Source organism: Empidonax traillii, unplaced genomic scaffold (genome assembly GCF_003031625.1).
Source record: "Empidonax traillii isolate 1590-97213 ecotype Southwest subspecies unplaced genomic scaffold, ASM303162v1 scaffold509:size578255, whole genome shotgun sequence".
NCBI classification, from domain to species: Eukaryota; Metazoa; Chordata; class Aves; order Passeriformes; family Tyrannidae; genus Empidonax; species Empidonax traillii.
Window position 1 is genome coordinate 187,570 of NW_020955702.1, and position 22,014 is coordinate 209,583.

The 22,014-nt window shown below is 34.8% G+C and overlaps 1 protein-coding gene across 1 annotated transcript in view; it reads left to right on the top strand.

Moving 5' to 3' along the window:
• MMP16 (matrix metallopeptidase 16) overlaps window positions 1-22,014 on the top strand; it is a 173,951-nt gene that overhangs the window by 107,227 nt on the left and 44,710 nt on the right. Inside the window, exon 4 of the mRNA XM_027896672.1 lies at window positions 2,569-2,873. Within this exon, the coding sequence (XP_027752473.1) occupies window positions 2,569-2,873 (305 nt within the window). The remainder of the gene's footprint in view (window positions 1-2,568; window positions 2,874-22,014) is intronic.

A 22,014-nucleotide genomic window follows, 5' to 3' on the forward strand; every position in this document is an offset into this window, starting at 1 on the left:
AATGATGTTTTAAAGTGTGAGACAAACCCTTTTAGACCATTTAATCAACTTACCATCAACACAAAACTCTAATATGTCTTTATACATTTCCTCATTTCACATATAACAGCATAAGACTGTCCTTTTATTCTGTTTACTTAAGACCAAAGTGTGACTTTGGCCAATTATTAATATTCCTAAATAATAATAATAAAAAAAATTAAAAAGCAAACTGTATATTTCAAATGAACTTTTCCTACATCAATATTTCAGTTTTGCTAGACTCTGTTTTCTATGAGAGCCTGTTGATTCATTTGCTGTATTCATTATACATAGCAAATAACAGAGGCTTTAATCCTTCAATTAAATGTGCTTAAGGCAATACATGTGCCTTAGAGAGCACATGGCAGGATTGACTAAAGCCCATTTGCCACCCTTCTAAATGACATTCTTAGTATGGCAACAGGTGAACTGTTATGTTTTTTGTAGTGGCAGTATAAGTGTCCCATTGTGGTGTGTTTTGATTTAGTGTCACATGACAGTCAGGTTGTAAAATGCTGTACTTTCTCAAGGGGCACATTTTGAACTTAGCAAGTTTATGAACTTGCTAATTAAAACATTTCAAAAAAAGTATTTCACAAAGGAAGGAGCTTTCAGAGTGGAATTCTGCAAGGACTGGTAGTTGGTTCAGTATGTCCAATATTTTTTTTATCACATGAAAAGCAATGCAACACTGATCACAAAATTACTGATGAGTAAATAATTATGAAAAGGCACCATACAAAGCACTTTAAATCACATGGCATTTACATCATGTAGGATAAGGTTATGCCTACAGATTATATGACTTTTTCTCTCTGACAGAGAGATCTGTACAGCAGTACTTTGTAGTTCTGATAGAGTCAGTTTTAAAAGAACATTGAAAAATCACAGAAAATATTTAATAGACTGGAGAAAATGTCTTATAACAAGAGATTTAAAGAGTTCAAACTTCTCATTTCTCTGAGACAACAAAAAGGTAATGGCTTTGCAGTGCAGAAATGTTTTTTAAATGTCTTTTTAAAGGGAGGAAAAATGTTCTCAAAGCTCACGTGTGTGAAAGAGAAAGTCAGAATAAGACAGAAAGTCAGAATGTTACAAGCCTGGCAAAAAAGAGAATAGGCACAAGTATGTAATGATTGGTTAAATCATCTTTGGAACAAAAGATCAAGGAAATCAGGGGATCCTCTACAATGTACTATTTTATAAGCTATGCTAATATCTCTTTGGAACATAAACACATACTAAAAAGAAATGATGCTTTGGCTAGACTAGCATTATTGGACTCAATAAAATAGTATTTCTGAATGGAAGTCAAAATATATAACTTTACACTTTCTATGTGAACCTATGAAAAAAGTGTGGTATAAGTGAAGTAAAATCTATAAAATTAGACTTGAAATATTCGTTCCCAGTTATATGAATATAAATTCCATATAGTTAGGGACATGGAATGCACAATTGGATCAATCATTTAAGGTTGATTCATGAAAGTATAAATGTTCTCATTTGGCATGCCATTTTGTGTAAATTTACACAAATCTTACATATACTCTAAAACTATGTAATTTCTGCAATGTATGTTCAGTATTCAGTCAAGCAGATGTCAAATGAACAAAGAGCATCTGATTGCATCAGTTTCAAACAGACACAAACCTCACAGAGTTTTTGCTGGCCATATGAATTGAGTGCAAATGATGGAGAAAATTGGATGGGTCTGAAATTGATTATTGGCATTCCCTTCTTGAATTCCATAATGGAAATAAAAAGGATTTTTTTTTTTAAAGATGATTCTGCTAAAATTTAGAAATAACTATACCAGTAAACTTAACTTCAGTTCTGGTGGGTTTTTGCCTTTCTCTTATGTGTGTCATTTAAGGAAGTAATGGAGACTGAAATTTCTGTTTAAATACACATTTCAGTATTACCACATAATTCTTCTATAAAATTATTTGTCTGAAGTATTATACAGTTTTATAAAAGATTTATAATCAGATCATGAAAGGGTATCTTAGCCTGTATTGAAGTCAGAAGGCTTTGTTTCTGATAAGAAATTTTCTATCCAGTAACAAATGCAACAGGATTTTGTGAATACTGGTTGGTGGTCACAGTATGGAGCTCTGCTTTTGTTAATGAACTCACTAAGAAATGAAAATTTCATTTAACTGAAAACATTTTTCTTTTGATCAGAAAGGACATGCCATTCTTTAGCTGTGATGGATTCTAATTGTGGTCCAGGAGGTAAACAGTCAGTGGTTGATTAATCTGGTTATACCACTGTTAAGCATTTTTCATTTAAAAATATTTTTAATCTTCTAAAAATAAGATTTTTGTACTGCTGGGAGTAAGCTAGCTAACATGGAATAAGTTCTAGCATAAAGGGCTAAGTAGATTGACACCATAATTTTGCATCAGTTTGTTCAAAAATGCTCTTCTAAATCATATAATACCAGACTAGCACATTTTATTAAAAGCACAGATCTTATAATAATTAGCAGTGTCACCACTCTGTTAAATTTATTTTGTGTAATGTGTCTCTGTTTCTTTCAGCATAAAGAACGTCACTCCAAAAGTCGGTGATGCTGAAACTCGTAAAGCCATTCGCCGTGCCTTCGATGTGTGGCAGAATGTAACTCCCTTAACATTTGAAGAAGTTCCTTATATTGAATTAGAAAATGGCAAGAGAGACGTGGATATTACTATCATTTTTGCATCAGGTTTTCATGGAGACAGTTCTCCCTTTGATGGGGAGGGAGGATTTTTGGCTCATGCATATTTCCCTGGGCCAGGAATTGGGGGAGACACTCATTTTGACTCAGATGAACCATGGACTTTGGGAAATCCCAATCATGATGGTAAGAGAAGATTTAAGTTTAAACAAAATAAATAAATGGCATGAATTTTTAGCTAACAGAACTACTGCTATGCTACCCTGTCCCTAAAGTCACATAGTTTTCTTTCCTAAGTTCACATTAATTTATATATATCTTCAATTGATTGGTCTCTTTGGATCTGAGGCAGAAGAGGATATGTCTAAATGTAATGCAGTACAAAAACATGTGTTTCTTGAAAAACACTGCATTTTTATTAGGAACATTTGTGTTCATTCAAACATTATTCTGTTGAACATTTACATAAACTACTTTCGTTTTGACGTTTATTGCCGTATAGATCTTATTTAGGTTTAGGGAAAATGTGGAATATTCTTTGGCGGTGATAGAAGAGGGGTTAAGAACAACTGTGGCTACCCACCAATACAGTGCATATCAATGTACGTAAAACCTCGTCTGCAGTTTTTATTTATGATGATGCAGTGACAGCATTTAAAGGCAAATCTAAAGATACCATACCAAGAGTAGAATTAGTGTTTCCCAACAACTGTTAAATGCCTTGTGGAATAGTTGATTCCAGCAAGTCCAATTTACTTAAGTTGTACATTCCCCATAGTCAAATAATTGACTGCATAATACACTTAACATACCTGAAATTTGCCAAATCAAGATTAAATATACTCTTTAAAGTTACTATTCACAGACATACAATCTGACTCTTGCTGAGCTTCAAGCTCATGTAACTAAATTAATGCCTTTATCTAGGAATCCCGATTTAAAGCTAGCCTTTGCATTGCTGCAAAATGGTATCAGAGAAGAGTTTTTATGTATACGTACTCCGTGTTTGATGTTGTGACAGGTTTTGGTTCCAGCCAGCTTCAGTGGTCCTATAAGATCTCTCTAAGCCTGTTATATAGAGTTTGTGAGAGTCTCTTCAGCAAACAGTGGCACGCAAAGAAGATGCAGAGATGCACAGATAGGATGTTTCTGTCATACAAAAGATGATAGAGATGACAAGAAGCGCAGAACTTGTATTTCAGTGTTACACTCAATTTGTGAATGACAAGAGGATTTATCTAATTCCTTTCCCTTTCTCACCTGAGATCTTCCAAGTAAAATTCAGAGCTTTTTATGTAGCAGGAGTTGTAGCCTGGAGTTTACAACAAAACTTTAATATTTCAGGAGTATAAATGCGGTATTGTGACTATTCCAATGGTACAATATTTCTACTGTGCTAGAGTCAGTTGAAACAAGAGCAATGTATGGCACTGTGAAAGTCCTTAGTTATGGAATGGGTTCAAGAAGCTTTTTTCTTGTGAACCAAGCCCTAGATTCTTATTGGAGCAAAATCTGTAGTATTACACAGGTCATATTTGCCCTCTTCACACTTTTAGCTCAAAGGAGCACCAGTGGGAATCTTCTGTTGGTGCAGTTCAGGTACGTAGTCAGTCACAGCACTGTGAGAGTAAATTAAGGTGCTTTTATGTGCTTCAGTTGGTGACCAACACTGCACATAATGTTTTGTGGTTGGAGTTATTACTTCAAGCGCTCAGAAAAATCTACAAGTATGTGTACACTGAAGTCAAGATATCAATTTAAATTGTGATAACTCTTTTGGAGCGGTTCCATATATGGATAATTTGTATGAAAGTGAATGAACTTCTGACTATTTCATTCTCCTTTAACTTAAATAATTTTTATAGTCCTAAAGGGCACTCATGTCTTTATATGCATTTTGAGGTTGAGTTTCGTAGACAAGTTTTCAAAAGATATTTCATGTAATAATGAATTTTAAGATATTTTGAAGAAAAAAATCAAGTAAAAGTAAGGTTATACTATCTCTAAAGTTGTTCTTTTATGTATCTTAGAACATTGAACTATTATAATAAAAAGTTTTTAATGAAGGTTTATCATTAAGGTTTAATAGGCATCATTGGAATATTTTCTACAAATTTAATAACTTATGTACTTTGGTGTGTTCATATACTGTTTGAGGGACACATATTCCTGTTAGAATGGAATATTTACAGTACAAAATTGTAAGGTTTGTGCAAAATACACGATAGTTAAAATAAACATTTTAGCAATGCAAGTTCTCTAAAGGATTTTGGCAACTCATAGTTTCATTGTTGAAATGGTATGAACTGTGGATTCTAGGTCATAGCTATTGTTCAAAGAAAAGTCTGTTGTCATTGTAACTCTAGAAATAGAAATATACGTGAATTTGATCTGTATATGCAGAGTGTCTGTTTAACTGATTTGTGACTACCACTTATCAGGTAGGCCAGGTTTATTGTACTGTGTTGGCTCATGTTTAGGAATCCTGAAGGTTCAGCCGGATTTTTTTTTTTTTTTTTTTGTGCCTGGAGAAAATTTCCAGGTGGAAAAAGAAGACAAGCATGCCATTTGGGATTGACAGGAAAGAAAAACTTACAGCTCTCTTAGGCTTCATATCATTTTGAGCTGAGCCTCAGAGCACTGCAAAGCATAAGTTTGAAAAATATATTTATGGTCTTAGCTATGAGTCATTTTTCCCAGGTGAGTGTCATTTTCTTTAAAGATTCATTGCTCTAGTAGTCCAATAGTCACCTTCATGTCATATTATTTGAAATCCAGTAGAATGGGAAAAAGGTTCGGCAATATTATTTTTATTTTTAAATTAACTCTTACCCCAAAGGGCTGATTTTCTCTGATTCCTCTTCTAGTATTCCAGAGGTTTTAAAACACAGATCAAAGTGGTTATTTAGCAGCAAGAATGCAAAAAATTAGATCCTCTTGAAAAGTTTTAGCCTTATTCTCCACTTTCTTCTAGTCTAATGACAGTGGTTTACATGCAGTCTACCTCAGACAACTTCTTGAGATGCTTTCATAAACTGCTGTCCTTTTTAAAACAATTTTCATTCTAAATAAAGAATCGTGCAAAGTCAGTATTCTGAATTTCTACAGTAATTTATCCTGACTTGCAGGATCCTTTGGGTTTTTGTTGATTTGGTGTTTTACTTCTTATCATGTGTGGTTGATTTTCATGTGTTTTTCTTGAGTTTAATAATATTCTAGACTGAAAGGACAGTTGTAAGATAAATACGTCAGCAGCACAGTGCATTGCTGCTTTCCTTTGTTCTCACTTCAGTGGCATGTTATCTTATCAATCATGTCCTGGGAAAAGATCTATGCTCCTCCCTCGTTCTGAAGAATGAATAAGGCTTTTGTAGGAGTAAAGACTAATGGAAAGAAAAAACCTCCTGTCATACAATTTTATACTTGCAGGCTTTCTACAATGATATATTTCTTTGCTTTCATAATACCCTGTAAGCAGAGTACAGCTGGTACCTCGACTCCAGCTGAGCTGTTGAGGCATTTTCTCTGAATTTCCATCCATGGTGCTGCCGGTGATGTAGTAGTACTTCCTTCTGAAGTATTGACCAGAAGGAAGGACAAGAGACTTTTTATCACATGAAAGCAGTGGAAACCAGGATAGAATTTCTTTTGCCAAGGAATGAGGAAGATACTGGAGGATAAAATGTGCTTGGAGTTTTTTTGAATGGTTGGGAAATTGTATTCTTCAAATACTTTGTACAAAGTTCATGCGTTGGTTCTGTAGGTTTCCTTCAGTCAGCTGTCATCTTCCCCTTGTTCTTTTAGGACAACTATTTTTCAAATTGTTCTGTGAGAGTAGACCTTTTCAGTAAAGTACAGTAGACTCCATTTCCTTTATGATCTGCCTATCTGGACTTCAGTGTGAGATGAGAGCCTTAGGTTTGCAAATTTTTTGGAACAGGGTGGTTGCTTCATATGGAGTATCTTGTGCTCCTAGGCAGACTCAGTTAAAACTCAGGTTATTCTGGTAACACTTGGCAACTATGATAGAAGAAGAAACAATGTTCAGGAATAGCAAATCAGAATGGCTAAGATTATTACAGGAAAATGTTTCATAAAATGTATACTTAAAAATGCAAATATGGCAAGGAATAAACAGCAGATGAAAATCAAGTTACATAACTACCTGAAAAATCGACACATTAAGAAAAACTTTAAATCCTTATTTTCTTCTGAACTTCACAACTGTAAAGAGAAAGAAGTGAAGAAAAAAAGGAAAAGGAAGAAGTCTTAATATATCAGACTTGAGGCTAGAGAGAGAGATTTCCTTGTTCCCATTACTTCAATCCATTTAGGTTATGTATATTTTTGACATATCATTTTTTTTTTAATTAAAATTTTATGGACAATGAATGATGTAACTAAACTGAGAAAAGGACCATTACTTCTTCCTAAGAGTGGCAGTACTTTGGCAATATTGTATTATCAAAACCCTCAACAAAAATCTTTTCCAAGTACTTTCTTCAGTGGCAGTATTTCAAATCACTGTGATGAAATTCTAAGTCACTGCCAGGAAGTGGCTGGGATAGGTACTGTCGCTGTAAATTTTCTAGTAGCTTGCAAAAAAATTCTTTCTTTAGCCCTGTCTTTCTGTACCAAAATTGAAAGGGGCATCCTTATTAGCTTTAGTGCATTAGTTTATCAAAATTGATTTCACATTTGTCTGGCTACATGCACTTAAGTTAGTTTAAACCTCTTTAAAGCAGATATTTTTTTCCGGGAAATTACTGAGTGCATCTAAACCTATTTAAGAGAGTGTTATACCAGTTTAAATTGAGAGTGCACTACTTTTAACTAGATTAATTTAAGATTGACCTACTTGCCTCAAGTGCAGCTTTTTAAAATGGGGTAAAATTTAAAAGTAGCGCTTGGGGAAAACAAGGAATTCTTGGGAGCTTAGTTTTCAAGCACTTTAGACATGATACATAATGTTCCAATTACTGGATAAAATGTGACCATAAAACTGTGTCTTCCAGCAGCAGAAAATATTTGGCAAAAACTAAGTTTCACTTCTCTGTAGATAAACACAGCAGATCTGTAGCAGTAATTTGATACTTTTATCTTCATATCTAGTCTGCAAGAGAAATCAAAGTCAAAGTAAAATACATGATTTTTTTTTACCTCTGTAGCAAATTTACCAAGACAGCTACTGTGCCATACTGAAATTCTTCAGAAAACAGTTCTTCCATCAAAGAACATACAGTAGATAATAACAAGTGAAAATCCATGACAAAAGTAATAAATGGTTTTAGTGTACAGTGACATTTAAATGTAAGGAGAGTATTACTGCAGAGTGCTTGCATACATGTGGAATATTTGTAACTTGTGTATACATAAAATGTCGCTTTGGAAAAACAAACCCAAAAATTTAGGAATTCACAGAGGGTTTTTGTTAACTGTCCAGCACTCAAAAATTATTCAAGGTTGCAGGCAATAAAAAGAAAACAAACAAGAAAACCTGTCACTTTGTACCATGCCATTTGTAGGTTGCCAAGAAAAAGGTTCTTGGACCTTTTGCAAATACAGTATCTAGTGTAATGTACTTGGACTCTAGTTAGTGCATAGATTGTGCTGTGGGCACTGTGCTGGCAGCCAAGAAAAATTTATGAAAATCCTGATCTCTGAACTGCATAGATCAACTAGTAGTAATTTTTTTTTGGCTGTCAGTGTGGTTGACACAGTGCAGGAGATATATGCTGCTGGAAATGTGAACCAGTGGAGTTGTGAAAACCATCTCCTAAGGGAGCTCTGTGTCTTGAACCGTCCTCGTGTCAAATGCTATGGTTAGGTATAAGGGAAGCCAAGCATTTCAGATCAAAGGAAGATCTGTATTACAATATTAACATGACTTTAATTTGATAAAGCGTAGTGATCTTAATTTATTATGTATGTTTTTAATAAGCACTTAACAATATCAAATTTGTTCTGTAACCAAGCAGTGTTATCCTAGTTCTGTGCTAGGATAAATATGTAAAAGATTATTATTTTATTTGAATTTTTGTTGCATTTTACTTTTGTTTGTACTTGTAAACAAAGAATTGCAAACATGAGTTCAGATCTAAGACTATCCCACAAAATATCCTATCTCCAATTAATGACTATTAACAGATATGTAAGGAAGAGAATAAGACAGGCCAAACATACGGCAAGAAAAGCCCAACATATTCCCTCTTAGCTTTCAATAGTCTGTATCTCATTGAATTTCTGAGGCACAGACCATATTTTTGTGTTTAATAGGCTATGAGGGATTTCCTTTCATGAATTGGTGTAATCTCTTTTTGAACTCATGTGAGCATTTGGTATCCACAACATCCTATGACAATGTATCCTATAGTTTAAGCAGATGTGAAGTACTAATTCTTTCTGAATTTTGAACCTGGCATTGATAAATTCATTTTAGACAGGCGGATGTTCATATTGCGAGGAAGTAATTTTCTAAGAATTTTATCTATTCCATTATATGTTATGTGTCATATCCTGTTTCCAGGACGAGACCAAGCCTGTTGAGTTGCAGCTTTGTTTATATGTAGTTGTAAGGTTAAGGAAGCACAACTTCTATTTTAAATTGAAACTATTTAAGTACAATATTATAACATGACAGGATAATATTTAAAAGAACTGTGAAAGTCACAGGCAAATGGAATATCGATTGATTCTCCTAATTTCACTACTTTCCCTGATGTCCAATTTAATTCAGGAGTCAATTAACACAGATAATGCTTTCTGTCACTAAAATGCAAGGCTTTCACTATTTAAAAAGCAAACGAGTCTTTCCCTGTCAGTAAGTGCATACTATGGTGATAGAATTAAATAGGGTCATTTTGTCCTCAAACTTCCCAAACTTTCCATGGATTATATTTGCTTGGTGTGCATATATAATGGGATGGGACCCATCTGTCCCATATCCAGTCACTCCTAGATTTTACCTCAAATGGTAACTTTTAAATATTCATTGTCTGATGCATAAAACATATCCTTGAAAGTATTATCATGGTATGCAAGTTGCACTTGAGAATAGAAAAATCCCTTTCAGTTATTGAAGAGGTGGGAAATTATTTAAAAAACAAACAAAAAATTAATGACCCTGGCTGCTTGTGAGGACTCAGTCATTGGACATAGAACTATGCAGGGAGGAGGAGGATCTGTCTGTTGGACCACATCTACTGGCTCAAAGCCAGATGATGGAAAGTGTTAACTGTTGGCAAGGTAATGACCTCATTTTTATATTTTTGGGGGGAGTTTTTTGCTTTCATGGAACACCTTTTTGGCTTAGAGGAAAGCACTTCATTTCATGTCACTCAAAGAGAAATCTGTTAAAAATTGGCTGTCAGTGAAAGTAGTCTTGTGGATGAATCCAGCCCCGTGTTCTATATGTGTGTTGAACTAGACGCTTTTCATACATGCCAGGGGCTATCAGGGTGCTATATAATGCTCTCAGTCTCCTTTTTGGAGTAAAATCACCACATATCCTATTATGCAAACTGAAAGAGAGGCTGAGAAATATGTTAGGAAGATTGAATTTTCAGTAGTCTTAATTAAAACCATGGGAATGCAGACAACAATGTGCATCTTACGTTGTGCTTTTCATGTCTGTAGAAGCAAGGTGATATTTACACTGTTGCTTATTTGCCAGTGAGATGGTTGTGATACAGGTTGCAAACCAAAAAAAGGCAGCATAACCTGAGACACAAAATTGCATATTGCCTCCATCACAGTGTAGGTAAACACAGATCATTGCAAGCCTTTCTGGAGTATTTAGGGAAGTAGCAAACTCAGCTATTCATTCAAATGAATAGAATTCATTCAACTGTAGGTTATTTCCCACATACCAGGGCCAGCAGAACAAACTGCTTGTGTTTGCCATCTGCCTCAGTTTGCGATCAGCTGTCCAACCTTAAACTGCTAATGAAAAGTGTTACAGCGGACCTAGCTGACTTTGCATGGCAATAAATGAGGAAAGTTCACATTGTCTGTTGCATCAACTTCGCTGCCAAGGAAACATCTAGCTGAAAGGCAGCATGGGTCCTTGCAGACAGTTTTGGCAGCATTTGCACCTACATTCACTGAAAAACAACTGCCTTTTTTTTCCAGACGTGTCTTTGTCTCAAATGACTGTTTATGCAATAATGAAGTCAAGTTTATCTCCCAAAATGGATTAATTTATCAGACCCACATATTAGTCTATTAGGAGAACTGAGTTAGCATGAGGAGATTTAACTGAAAAATGTTTGTTAAAATGATTAGTAAGTTGAAACTAACAATGTTGGAGGTTTTGGGTTTTATCTTTTTGTCTTTCTTTCTCATTTTCTCCCTGCATTATCCTGGAGAAGAGCACTGGGAAGGCATTTTTGCTTAAGCAAATAGATTTATTTTGAGTAATTCCAAACTAAAATGCAGGCCAGCCCCTTCATGGTTGTTTTTACAACCTCACAACACCTTACACATGAGGAATGACAAAGAAAAAAAAGTAACACCACAAACATAACAAATAAATGAATAAATAAATAAATATAGGTCTTACCTTAATCCTTCCTCCTCTTAGAAAGAAGCTTAGCAGATTTTGAGTCCTGAATCCAGGAGGCCTTCATATAATTTTTACACGGCAGCAAGTCATAGAGAAGGAGGGAAAAAAAGGAAAAAAATTAACATGTTCCAGTGTTTTGGGTTTTTTTTCTTATCCTCTGTGCATTTTTGTGTGCGCTCCATCAGCTTACAAAGAGCAATATGTCTTGAAAATGTATGATACAAAAATAATAGTAATAAAACTAATGCTAATAATAAGGAAACTGCCTTATGAGCTATGAGATTTCACACCAGAGACTGAATTTCATGTTCTTGAAAGATTACTTGCTATGGAGGGCTTGTGAAAAGCCATATCTTAAGCATGTTTGGTTAAAAAAGAAAAAAAACCAAAAAAGATAACATTCCCTTTATTATTGCAAATAAATTGAAAAGAGTTCACAACATTAATTAATGGCTTGAAATTATTTTTTTTTCTTTTCAGTCTGATCTGCTAGTAGCAATAATTTAGGAAAGAGGCATTATCTATGAACCTCAAATTCTTCCTTTAAACAGAAAGTGGCATTTCATTTATTCAAAGCAGGCATCAGGCTTAGCCCTCCAACTCTCATATAATCCAGAGATCTTCAAGTCTCTATTTATTGCTAGGACCACTTAATGGAGACATTTTCACCAAAACAGCAGATTTAGGACGTACCAAAGATGTTCTATAGGATGTTATTACTATATATTACTATCTATATTACTGTATTATTATCTGTATCTATATTACTATCTATAGGATATTACACTGCCCTCTCATTTCCCCTGCCTTTTTAGGGCTAACAGAATCTGAAAAATCATGTTTCAAATTATCATGGATGTTGTCATGGTTTCCTGAGAGAATGAGACAAGAATTTTGCAGTAATTACATATTTATTTATCTACTAGTCAGATATTTAATGGATTGTTGTTGAAGAAGTAAAGGTCTATAAGATAACCCTAAAATACATGATAGTATTATATTTGACTTGTAAGAATAGTGTAAGATTACCAAATGAAGGATTTTCTGAAATATCTGTCCTTAAGCCTGTAGAATAATTTGTGTTTTTCCTGACAATTCTTCACTTCAAAATGTCCAAACCATATGTTCTTGAGGCTGAAATGTTTTTAATCTATATTTAAACTCCTTCTTAACTGATTTGGGCTCCAGTAGCTGGAAATATCTGCAGCTAAAACATCAGGTTGGGGAAAAAAAAGATCAAAGCAGGAAAATCAAAAAGAACCAGGTAAATTAAAAGAGCAATATTTTTTTTTGCAAAGCGTTTTCTGTTGGTGTTTATTTGTTTTGTTTGTGTTGTTTGGGTTTTGGAGGTGTATGTTTGTTGTTTATGTTGTGGGTTTTTGTTGGTGATGGTTTCTGTTCCCTAATGGACAGGTTTAAGTTTCTACTTCAGGTCTATGTGAATGCTTCCTGGTTTTGTACATATATCAATCAAGTCCATATCCTGTACTTCTATAATTAACGTTTTGCCACAGACTTAAATGAAAAGACCTAAGTCAAAAGCCAGAAGACTTGAGGGGGTGGAATTAATCTGACCATATGTTGATGTTTATATCTGACTTAATCTCATGGATTCCCCTTTAGAGTTAGAGGAAAGATATATTACCTTCCTGGGTAAGGTTTGTTGCAACCTGAAGTGGGTGTCTAAAATCAACTAGATGAATCATGTTCTGAAATACCTGTTTCTCATCTCTTGTGGTGAGGGGTGCAGGTATAGGCATTTGTTTTACAGTGTTGTATATCTAGATAACTTTCGCCAGTGATGTTGAATCATGCCATTTCAGATTAGAGGAGAAGCAAAGTGCTAAGTGCTTCAATATAACAGTACCAACCGGGGTAAAAAGAAATCTGTCTCAGCCACAGAAATGCCCGTTTTGGGAAGAGTTCAGGTTAGTACTCAGAAAAGGTAATTGCTGGTGTTGGCCATCCCCCATCTGTCTTGGTATGGCAGGACAAACACTCTTTTATTGGTCTAAATATGGTAATTCACAAATAGGTTGCAGCTCTGAATATTTGAGTTCATAGTTGGTAGTATGGTAATGTGGAAACACGCTTTTAGTTTCCTGTTTCTAAGAATCATACATAGCTCCTTTCTGATGATGCAGTTTGGGAACTGATACAATATAAGTATGAGGAAATGGGATTATCACTGAGTATGTAGGACACTGAAGATACAGTAGTGACATGGAATTAATGTTGCTAGCTGTACTCCAGCTAGCTGTACTCCAGCTAGCAGGGCTAGCACAAGGGCCTGAGCTTCAGGAAGAGTTAGCAACTAAAATACAGATATTTATCAACAGTAAGTCCTTAGCTGGTTTGAGTTTTTATAATCACTTGTGCTACTGCCAAGGCTGGCCATAGTGGCTGGCAGAGGCGCAGAGGAAATGGTCCTGACATGCCTATATGGGAGAGCAGCTGTGGAATATAGTGACTCTGCACTCAACCCCCAGTGACTCTGCACTCAGCTCCCTGCTTTCCAGTGGGAAGCTCTGATGTGAAAACCATCAAACATGGAACATCTGGCTTTGCCCCTTCTCCCTGCCAGAGCCAACTGCTGTCACCTCAGTCTGGGATCCTGCTGAGCTCCTAACTCACAGAAGGGGAAGTGTGCCAGGAGTGACTTCTGCCCTGGCTAACATTCTCATGTCCAGTCTCTCCTGCACTTTGGCAGGGGCAACAAACTCCTGCCTTCCTCTTCCCCTCTAAGCAAATTCTTCCACAGGCTTTCCTCTACTAGGAGGCCCAGGAGTATGACTTAGCAGCCTGACCATCTTGTCTTTTCCAGCACCCTTGGCCCTGCCCTCTGCAATCTTTTGTCTTGGAGGCTGCCCCTCCCTGGTGAGTGCTCAGGCATCTCCCTTCCAAAAAGTGCCAAGAGTCACTGGTGTCAAGTCCCCAGTATTCTTCAAGTGCTAGAGAGACTCACAGTGGTTCCTCTAGCTATAGGAACATACAGCTGTACGGATATAGAATCACAGCATCTTAGCAGCATATTATCCAGTAGATCAGAGCATTTCATGTGAGTAAATTTTAACAAAGTAAAACCAAAGTAGCAGGTTTGTCTTTCTGTCACTTTTTCCATGTACATGATCCCTAGTTTGAAGTTGTCTCAATTTAAAATATGGTGCACACTTGGATAAGGTCTCCCTTTGAAGTCTGCAGACTTCTTAAAAAACACATCAGTTTTTCAGATCAGAGAACTTTTAATGATTTTTTTTCTTCTAATCTCTTTGCCAATTAGGATTTAAAATTCCCACTTCTTTTTATCATCAGTCAAATGGAAAAAAATCAAAAACCAAAAAATGACAAATCATCTTGTCATTTTTTTTCTTAATATGAATTAAACAAGCAAAATAATCATAAGGGAAGAACTGTTCTTATTAAAAAAAAAAAACATATATATGTACACACATATATAGATAAGATGGTCTTTAAGGTCTCTTCCAACCCAAACCATTCTATGATTTGTACCTCATGGCAGGTTACGTCAGTTGTGAATATTTTCAGTGTGACTTTGACTTCTTCTAGTATTTACAAATATTTCTTCAGAGGTGGACACACAGGACATTCGGGCAAATGAAGAAAATAAAATCATCCCTTCGAAACAAAAGAAGGCACAGTGTTAAAAAGCCAGCACTCCAGCTGAGTGGCTTAGAGGCAAACCCTACATTTGTTTTTGTCAAAGCAAGAATTCAGTTTTTCTATGGCCTCATGCACAATTAAGGTTCTTTAACATTTATTCTCACCCAGATTACCACTTAGGAGTTGTAGAAAGATGTATATTCTCTTCACTTGACTTACCCACAGGGAAAAGACCATGGAGGATAGTTGAGAATTGTATGATACATACTCTTTTCATATCCAAATCTTCAATCTGAGCATGTGTTCATTCTCACAGCAATCAGAAAGAAGTTTTAAATACATCTCCAGCTTATTGTTTCCAGTGAAAAATAAAAACAGAAAAAAAAGGGAAGACTGGAAAGAGTATAACTAGATAAGGCTGCTGCAGTATTTGCAGCATTTGTAATTGCATTGGACTATTGGAAAAAAAAAAAGGCATAAATGTTATGTAGCAACAAGGGGAATGGCCAGTGTATTTTGAAACATTTTTACTCTTGTGAGCTTGATGAGATAAATTAATTTGGGAAGATCTTTTCTAGCAAAATGCAAAATTCCATCATAATTTAAATTTATTTAAGATAGTTATTATCTAAAGATGACCATGAAAAAACCAAAGTGAAACTTTTCAGTCTGTTACTCAATATGAATTTATTACTAATGGAATGAAAATGCCATTTGAGAACAATATACAAATTCAGTAGTGGGCTTGAGTGATGCAGAAGTTGATCCCAGGAGCTAGAGATTCAACATAAATGGAGGGGGTATTTTAGTTTGCTAGGTTCCCTGTCACAGCAAGGTTTCCTCAAAGCATGGAATAAAGCCATAAGCATTTTATTTGCAGAAGGAGCACGTACCATTGTAGTGATGCAAGCTCTTGTGTCTTCTTTACATCCCCTGGGAGCATCTCCAACTGCTTCACATCTCTCCTTCTGGAGAAGTTCGTATTGATTCACTAGTCAGAATAGTTTTCAAAGATTTTCAGTACTAGTGATTGAAACTGTGAGAAACAAAGTAGAAATATCCTTATACCCTTGCCTTTTATAGAAATAAAATTAAAAATACGTGAAGTAATTAATTCCACCCATATCAAGCAATTTACTAGAAAGTTATAGAATGTACTTAGCTAGAGATCTAAGTAGTAAGGCAGAAATTCTTACCTTTTTCATGTCCTTGCCTTCTAAAGTACAGGCTGATCTGTATTAAAAAAGAATGTGGTATCCTGAATTCTTCTAAATTGTGCCCACAATATACAGAAAAAAGTTAAATACTGCCAGGAAGGATATACACACTTCTAAACTCACATGTCCTCTTCATATCTCATCAACAATCTAAGTCACCTGAAGACAATGTTACTCTGTAGGAATATTCAAATTTCAAGCTAGCAGGCTTAGATTTCATGCTAATCTCTTAATCTTTTTAGAATAGAATAGGGTATCAAAATATGCACATGTCGTTGTAGGTATTCTCAGTTGTACACACAGTAATTAGTACATGTTTTATCTGCACCTCCCTCTATTTCTGCATATATACATATGTCTTCTTGAAAAGATTTTATTGTGTATGGTAGTATATATGTAATAATAGAGTGAAAGAAGACATTTTTATGTCATTGTCTCTTGTCACAATGAAAAAAAGCTAAATATATAGATATAGTATTGAAAAATGATTGTTTAAAATACAGTGTGTAAAAAGTAGGTACTCTAAGTTCGTATAGTAAATGCATATACTCTATATGATACATTTTTATTTAAACACACAAAAAATTAGTTTAGGTCTTCATTTTTCAAAGCTGCTATATCCATCTTTTAGCAAAACTTTCTTTCCGAAATAACCACCAAGCTACCAAATTTTAGTGCCAATGGCAGAAGTCTGAGATAATGTCAAGCAACTATATATGATTTCTTTGACTGGAAAATGTTTCACCTTTATTTGGGTAAGAGTATGCCTTTGATTTATATTTAGGTCCATGAATACTCTCAGTATAGCATATATATACATATATAGTGCTTATGTAAGTGCATATGTAATGTATATACTCAGTTTTACTGTATTGTAATAAGGTCAGAGAGAGAAAGAATCTTCTTTTATGACTGACTTGAAATAGCGTGTTCAAAGTCTGTGCTGTCTGGAAACGATAGAAATAACAAAGCTACAAACCTTTTTTTTTTCCTCCACTTTCTGTATGCTTTGTAGAGTAAGAATCTTACTCTAGAGTGTGCGACTTTTTATCTAGTAGGGATTATCAGCATTGGTTTGATGAGTCAAATGGGGGTACAAATGAACAGAATAAAGAAAATGCAAATTCTGAATACACCTAACAGAAACTCATGGGTAGTGTGTGTGTAATATTTCTGATTTAATGTAAGCTTGCATTTGAGGTACTGCCTTGTTGATAATCGGACTGTAATGGAAGTTTTTCTCGAGCAGATTTCCGTTTCAGATTGATATGTATTTAATTGGAAAACATCTATCTACATCACTTGAAAAATGAAGTAAATTAGTCTTTGGAAGAAAGAGTGTATGTGTATAAAATATCTTTGTATTTTTGCAGTTTGTAATTTGAAATTCAGTTTCTAGATTTTTTTTTTTGTTTTTCTGTGGATGGAAAAATCTTCAAAATTGAGGTCACATGTTAAGACACTAGGATATTATATATTTTAGAAATTGAACTCATGTACCATAAAATAGGAATTAATATCTTCAGAACTAGGTTTTCTTAATATATTACCGTGGACAAACATTAGCTTTGTTTATCTGTAGACATGAAAAATAGTGTATATATTACCTACAGGGAAAAGCTTCCCCATACAACATGCTCCACAGTGCTGGCTGTTGAATATTTGATATAGTAATACATATTTATATTCTGGAGTTTGGGCAGTGCTTGTAAAGTCAGGCAGATTTAGTGCCTAAAATAGTTTATAGCCTCAGAGAAAAGTGTCAGTATAAAAATAATAATTTTGTCTTAGTTCTTTACACACAGTATCTTTTTTTTTTTCCCCTTGTGAAATCAAACTTGAGAAAAAGTAAGAAAAAAAAAAAACATAATCTTTTTGAGCTTACAGCCATTCTATTCCCCATGCTAATGGGGAACACAAGAACAGAGATGCACAAATACTGGACCTGTGAAACATATTTTCCAATATTTTTCTACTACTCTGTAGATAAATACAAGGTATAACTGAAGCTATCATGATGAATATTCACCGTTGTATACCCTTCAGTGGCAACTTTTGTTTTCAAAATCATCAGAGTCATATGGATTTTAACTTTGTTACTCTCAACTTGTTAGAGTTTGTGGTAGTGCTTCGTTTAGCTGAGTGGACTGAAATATATGTTTCTACTTGGATAATGTATCCTGAAATATAGAATCGTTTGGGACTCTCTCCTTCAGTGGTGGGGACTGAAAATGTAAAAAGTACCTAGTGTCAATAGGATAACAAAGCTAGCCTAAGCTGGCATGAATATTTACTTGCCTTTACACTCCTTCATCTTACTCTGAATACTGGCCAAGGAACTGAAGGTGGCCTGCTATCAACCTTGCAGTCAAAAGTAAACTTCCATGCAGCCCTGAAAGAAAGAGTGAGCACTTAGGGTTGCCCTCCCGCTCTCTCAGTAGTTTGTTACAGTAACATTGAGATGCTCAGGGCAAATCTGCTCCCTAAAGCAACTCTGGCCTGAGTAATTATTGCTTAATTGGAGGAATCTAATCGTATGCACAGAAAGAAGGATGGAAACTAAGTAATAAGGGCCTACCTACATTGGACTCACATCCTGAGCTAGTTTAAATCTCAGTTTCTATGCACTAAGTTATTTGGGTCAGTTTAAATTCAGGATGCCCTGAAGACAATCATGTCTCCTGATGGAAATTGTTGTGAATAATGGGGCTATTTGACTACAAGTAGAAAATATGTTGCCTGTTAATCATTGTCACCCTAGGCAAGAATATTATTCTCCCAGCTCTTTCCTGTGACCTTCTCCCTTCCCCCTTATTCATTTACTCAAGGGCTACTCTGCCTTTGCCACAATAGCTCCCCTGATGGCTGAAAGTTGCATTGCATGGGATGGAAATAAATACTGAATCCAGAGGGACAGTCAGATGCTGAATGTAATGCCTTTTTTTTTTTTCTTCCCCTTCATTTTTACAAAATCTCCCCTATCCAAAAGGCAAAGCGAGAAAGTCATGCTAAGAAACAGCCAGTCCTAGCATAATATCTGTTATCTAGCATGGTCCCACTGTCATTTAGAAGCACTACTCTAAAGGCACTCTACCCTATGCTTGTTATCTGTGGTCCTTGAAGAAAGATATACCAGTATCTAAAGTGCTTTTTATTTATTTCCCTGTTGCTATGTACTTCACCTTTCAAATCAACATGAACCAAAACACAGAAATTTCTGGAGATCTGCATGGGGACTCAATAAGGACTGATAACCAAAGGATATATTAATTCTTCATGCACTGCATAGCTGGCACAAATAGAAGCAGTAGACTCTTCCAAGACTGTTTACTAACAGTTTTTTCTTGAAATTTTAGGAAGAATAACAAGTTAACTTCCCAGATGTCCTGCCTCAAATAAAAAATAGAGGTTGGATTCCACATATAAAACACTCTTTGATTTACTGATACTAACAAGCCTAATTATAGTGGTAGAATAAAAACTATGAATTAAAAACTATTTGAAAATGGTTCAGTCAATGCTGTGACCAACTTATTAGTTCAATTTTTAATATAGGATTTAGACTGGGTAATATTCTTAATTATTATGTAGGAAGCATGGATCTGGAAGGGGAATTTGCCCTTCACAGGTCTGAAAAGCAAAAGAAGGTTGCTTCTTAAATATTTGAATTAATACCAGGGAAAGAAATATTGCATTCTAATAAACCTTATTTAGAACTCTAACTTCCATAAAATGCAGAAAAGAATGGAAAAATAATCTGAAACATCTTGTCATAGTAAAATAGTTATAGTATAGTAACATATTCTTTCATGTCTTTTCAGCTTAAGCCTATGATTTTTTTAAAATTAAAATAATTATTCCATTATTAGTGCAGAATGAAAGTATTTACAGAGTTCTTTCTGTGCATCACTTCCAGTGCTGAGGTTAGCTACAGAAGCTGCGGATTATTCATATGAGATGACGTCAAGCTCAACTTTGTTTGCATATAAAAGGGCAGATACAAACATCGAGACCCTTTGTCACTGGGACAGTCAAGCTTAGCAAACTTATTGCAACAGCACATTGAGAATCTGCCTTATTATAAAAAGAACTGCATCTAAGAAAAATATTGTCATAAAACACTTCCTCTGGAAACCACATAATTATAAATGATAGGATAAACTTCTCATTTCTAGAAGCATATTATGTCACATTAATTTCTGAAAGATGTGATTTTTCTGCACACTTACATTGAATAAAAGATCAAGAACATTTAGTTTTCATATTTCCATATTAAGAATGAGAAGGTATGGAAAGACTCTTTGAACTAAGCACATAGTTTTACTTGTGTCTGTTTTCATGCTTTCATTCAAATATTTATTTTAGAAACATTAACATGGTTCCATACACCATGAAGACATCTACTGCCAAGTGTTTCCTCTTTCATATGCACTTGGGAGAAAGTTTATTTATTTGTGTCAACAAGAGGAAAGACTTGAAAAATTGAAATACTATCAACTATGTCCTCAAAGTTCTTTAACATATATATATATTTTTTTTTTACTAAATTCAGCTTCTTAATATAATTACTATTATTATTATAGTACTTCCAGATCAAATACCAGCAGTGGAAAATAACTGTCCATCCCCAAAGAATTTACAGAATCTAGGACAAGAGTTAACGCTGACCATTTTCTTTTTCCAATATGCAACAAGTAGGCCTCAGTATAAGCCTTTAATTATTTATATTTCTCTCTCAACAAGAAACTACATACTGTGAGTGGCATATATTTCCCTTGGGTCCAGCTATCTAAAAGTTAGATGGTCAGCATAAGCTGCTAATCTAGAATACTTGTCAGTGGGATAGGATCACACTTCTGGAGAATGGTTTCTCCCATCCATAGGTGGTGAATATGAGCAATATTCTGGATGTGACCCTTTTCAGCTGACTGGAAATTTCTCCTGATATGAAAAATTTTTCCAAAGTCTCATTTTGTGAAAGCTTGACTACAACAGAATCTTTATGAAAGACTCATAGAAAGATATATAGAACTAAGTCTTATATGAGTAAAAATAGACTAAATTAATACCATAGAGCTCCAACTCTGAAACTCTTTTAGAAACAATCCTATTGGCTTTGATTTCTGTTTGCTTCACAGAGTGCCATAATTCTACTGCCAAATCTTCCAGTTGTGTCAAATACCCTATAATAAAAAATTTAAAGATGCTTTTTAGAAAGGAATACCAAAAAATGAAATTGGTCCATTGTTTGGCTTTTTTTAGTCCTACAAAAATAAAAAGGTTCTAATACTTTAGTAACTCCACTTATAAGGGAATTGCACAATGAAACATATAAGGACATCCTATTTTAAGAAGAATAGCAGAACACCCATATTTTCCCCAGTAGGATTTCAGTTATGGTTATTCAGAAATGGACAACATTGACAAATAATCAGCAAGGGTCTGATTACAAGTGTTTGGATGACTAAGTGCCCTGTGGGGTTTGTCCAAAATAGGTAGTCCTCAGTTTGTGAAGTTTACCACACAAAGCAAGGATATTTTCCTTTTGGAACTATGTCTTGATGAAGGCATTTCTAGTCAGGTTCACTGCAATATCAGCTTCAAGTCAGAAATTGCATGCAAACCTAGATGTGAGCTATGACACTTGAACCCTACACTTACCATCTGCATCTGTTAAAAAAGTTTTTGGTGTATGTAAGGGCATCATACATTATAAAAATAATGTTTTCCTTGCTAAAAAAAAAAAGGAAAAAAAAGAGAGAAAACTGTCTTTGCTTCCACATTATCCTTTGTATTCTTGCTGATCTATTAATTATTAAGCATTACCTTGTGAAATTTAAATTCAGTGAAAATGTCTTTCAAGTGCAGAGTACCCCACATGTGTTATTTCTGTTAATATGTTTATAGTTTCAAAGGTCTTTTTTCC